The sequence below is a fragment of the Carya illinoinensis genome, chromosome 1, assembly GCF_018687715.1.
Source record: "Carya illinoinensis cultivar Pawnee chromosome 1, C.illinoinensisPawnee_v1, whole genome shotgun sequence".
Taxonomy (NCBI): domain Eukaryota; kingdom Viridiplantae; phylum Streptophyta; class Magnoliopsida; order Fagales; family Juglandaceae; genus Carya; species Carya illinoinensis.
The window spans coordinates 39,531,721-39,534,558 of NC_056752.1; the positions used below are offsets into that span (position 1 = coordinate 39,531,721).

The window sequence follows — 2,838 nt, forward strand, 5'->3', positions numbered from 1 at the left end:
AATACTGGTTGAGGTAAGTATATTCCAACAAAATCTAACGTTTGTCCTTGTGATTTATTTATACTCATTGAAAACCACTATTTTCATCTGGTTTGGGCAAAAAAGGGATCCTTGGAATGAAAACTTTTTTGCCAGTCTGATGGCCAATTGCAATTTCTGCATGAATGACGTTATGATCAAAATTACGACAAATCAACCGTGTTCCGTTGCATAATCCTTCAGAAGGATTAATATTTCTAAGCAACATGATAGGATAATTCTGTTTGAGCAATAGTTGATGTTGAGGGAATCCATTTGGAGTTAATGTATTTAAGAAATCCTCCATAATTGCTTGTTCAGATGTATCAATTGTTTCATCAAAACTGTAATACTATTTGATATCTCCTGGAAATCTTTGTATCAACAAATTGTTTATCTCATGCACATAACTGTTCTTTGGTGTCAATATGGCACGGTTCATCATGCTTGAAATATTTACTGAATATTTTGAAATATCATTAAAAACAGCATCTAATAATTGATCCAAAGAAGCAGTATCATTCTGATATGGAATTAACATGGCTGTAGGAATTTTGACATATTCATCGATTGTAATTGGTGGCATTCCATTGCCTAATTCCAATATATAGTTTGAAAAATCTGGATCTAATCTTGCGCGCATATTTTCAGTCAGACGAATTTTTGTTAATGTGGGCCACAGATAAGAAGAAACCAAGCTAGCGTCAATTTGTTGTTGTCTTGTTCCTTTTGGAACAACAGGTAAAATTTGGCAAAAATCTCCTCCAAATATAACAACTTTTCCACCAAAAGATAGTTCTGAATCATTAACATCTTTTAACATTCTGTCTAATACTTCTATGGCTTCTTTTCTTGACATAGGATCTTCATCCCATATAATCAACTTTGTTATTTGTAACAGTTTCGTAAGTCCACTTTGTTTGCTAACACTGCATATGGAATTTTTGTTATTGTCTAGAGGTATTTTAAATTGTGAATGTGTTGTTCGACCTCCAGGTAGAATTGATGCAGCTATGCCAGATGAAGCAGTTGCAAGAGCAATTAAATGTCTTGACCTTATTGTTGCAAGAAGTGCCTTATATAAAAATGTCTTTCCAATTCCGCCAGGCCCATCTATAAAAAATGCAGCACTTTGATTTGAGAAAACCTTTTCTAAAACCAAATTGTAAACAATTTGTTGCTCTCTATTAAGTAGTGTTGATGCAGTAATATCCTCTTCTGGAATAAAAACAGCTAGTTCATCATCAATCTCTCTAGACAAAAATTCATCTTCATCAAAATGAATGTTTCGATCAAGAAGTTGGAATGAATTAATGTCTCTACCCATTGATTCAAGTATCATGGAGATGGAGCGTAAAACTTCCATTCTCACATTTGATTGAGAAACTTCAGTTAATTGAAAATCACATGACATGTCTTGTTCAAAATGTTCCCAAAGATATCTTGAATTTGTTGGATTACAGTAGACCAAAATAGTTGCAAATAGCTTACGCAAATTAGAAGGCATTTGATATAAAGATGCTTCCTGTAAAGATTCTTCTACACTGTCATCTCTTTCTAACAAACCATGCATTGTAGCAGCTTCACGAAATGTAGTGGCCAAAACACCATTGACTGTTTTGAGGTCATCAAATGATAAAGGACCTCTTATAGGATTCAATAGAATTCGCAAATAATATCTTTCACCTTCAGAAGGATTTGCTGTCACAATTCGGCCTATAATAACCTGTTTCTTTCAGACAGTCCACATTTTATATTGTTGACTTCAAACATAAAATTCTGAAAATTCTTTGTATAACAACTTTCTGGCGTTTTCATCAACTTGATTTGTCGAAAAGAATTCTGTTAACATTGATTTTGCAGAAAGATCAGAGCTAATCACATTGTTCAAGTTTTCGTGTGCTCGAAATGTTACTTGGTGCTGATTTTCAAGATGTAAATGCAAGCTATAAACTGCTGGATGCACTTCATTGATAATAAATCCGTATATTCTCCACATTGCTTCGGGTGGAGCAATCCATCGAGCTGATTGGAATCGTTGAATTCCATCAATTTGTTGATTTGGTTGTTCAGAAACCAAGTTAAAGGCAACACGGTCATGACTTTTGTAAATATATTTGTAAAGATATTTAACTGCCTTTATTGTAGAACAAATTTCTACATTAATCTGACAGTCAAACATTGCAAGCAAATAAGAATTGTATGGAACAACCCATCGATTATCCAAATCATGACCTCTAATTTTTACAGTTCTTCCATCATCAGATCGTTTATATATTGGAAAACAATCATTCCCAATGGTCGTGTTCGGCACAAAATGTCTCGGATAATTATTCTTGCAGTGACCATTCTTTTTTATGCACACATTTGTTGGATTCAAGGTTCCACACGGTCCATGCGTCATATGTTTTATAACAGCTGTATATAGATGCAAATTCTTCTCTTTGTCAGGTAATTCTGCAGAAACAATCTAATCAAAAGATTCTGGTGCGTATAATTTCCAATCTCGATGTAAGATGATCAAAAAATGTGCATGTGGGAGTCCTCTTTTCTGATGTTCAATGACATAAACATACGCTGAAACTTTTCCAAATATCTCTCGTTTGAATAGTTGATGCTTCAATTCTTCTAATTTTGCTCTGAAGATTCGAGCTATTAAATCAGGACGATTTTGAGTCTCTTCATGTGGTTTCAACTCAGCTGAGATTTCTTTCCAATTTGGATTGCATGTAATTGTTAGAAAGATATCTGGTTTTCCATACCGTTGAACTAAAGTCATTGCTTCCATGTATCTTTTTTGCATATCTCTTGGACCTCCAA

The 2,838-nt window shown here is 34.0% G+C and overlaps 1 protein-coding gene across 1 annotated transcript; it reads right to left on the reverse strand.

Annotated features, from left to right (window-relative positions):
• Nucleotides 1–370: 370 nt before the first annotated feature.
• Nucleotides 371–2,422, reverse strand: LOC122297994. The gene is made up of 2 exons (XM_043108063.1): nucleotides 1,841–2,422; nucleotides 371–1,744 (listed from the first exon to the last, which is right to left on the reverse strand). The coding sequence occupies exons 1-2, from the start codon at nucleotides 2,420–2,422 to the stop codon at nucleotides 371–373; spliced, it is 1,956 nt and encodes a 651-aa protein (XP_042963997.1).
• Between the last annotated feature and the right edge of the window lie 416 nt (nucleotides 2,423–2,838).

Coding starts and splice junctions, on each gene's coding strand:
- LOC122297994 (XM_043108063.1), bottom strand. CDS start 2,422: ATGACGCATGGACCGTGTGGAACCTTGAATCCAACAAATGTGTGCATA. Junction 1,745..1,840: donor AATTCTTTTCGACAAATCAA/GTTGATGAAAAC, acceptor TGAAAGAAACAG/GTTATTATAGGCCGAATTGT.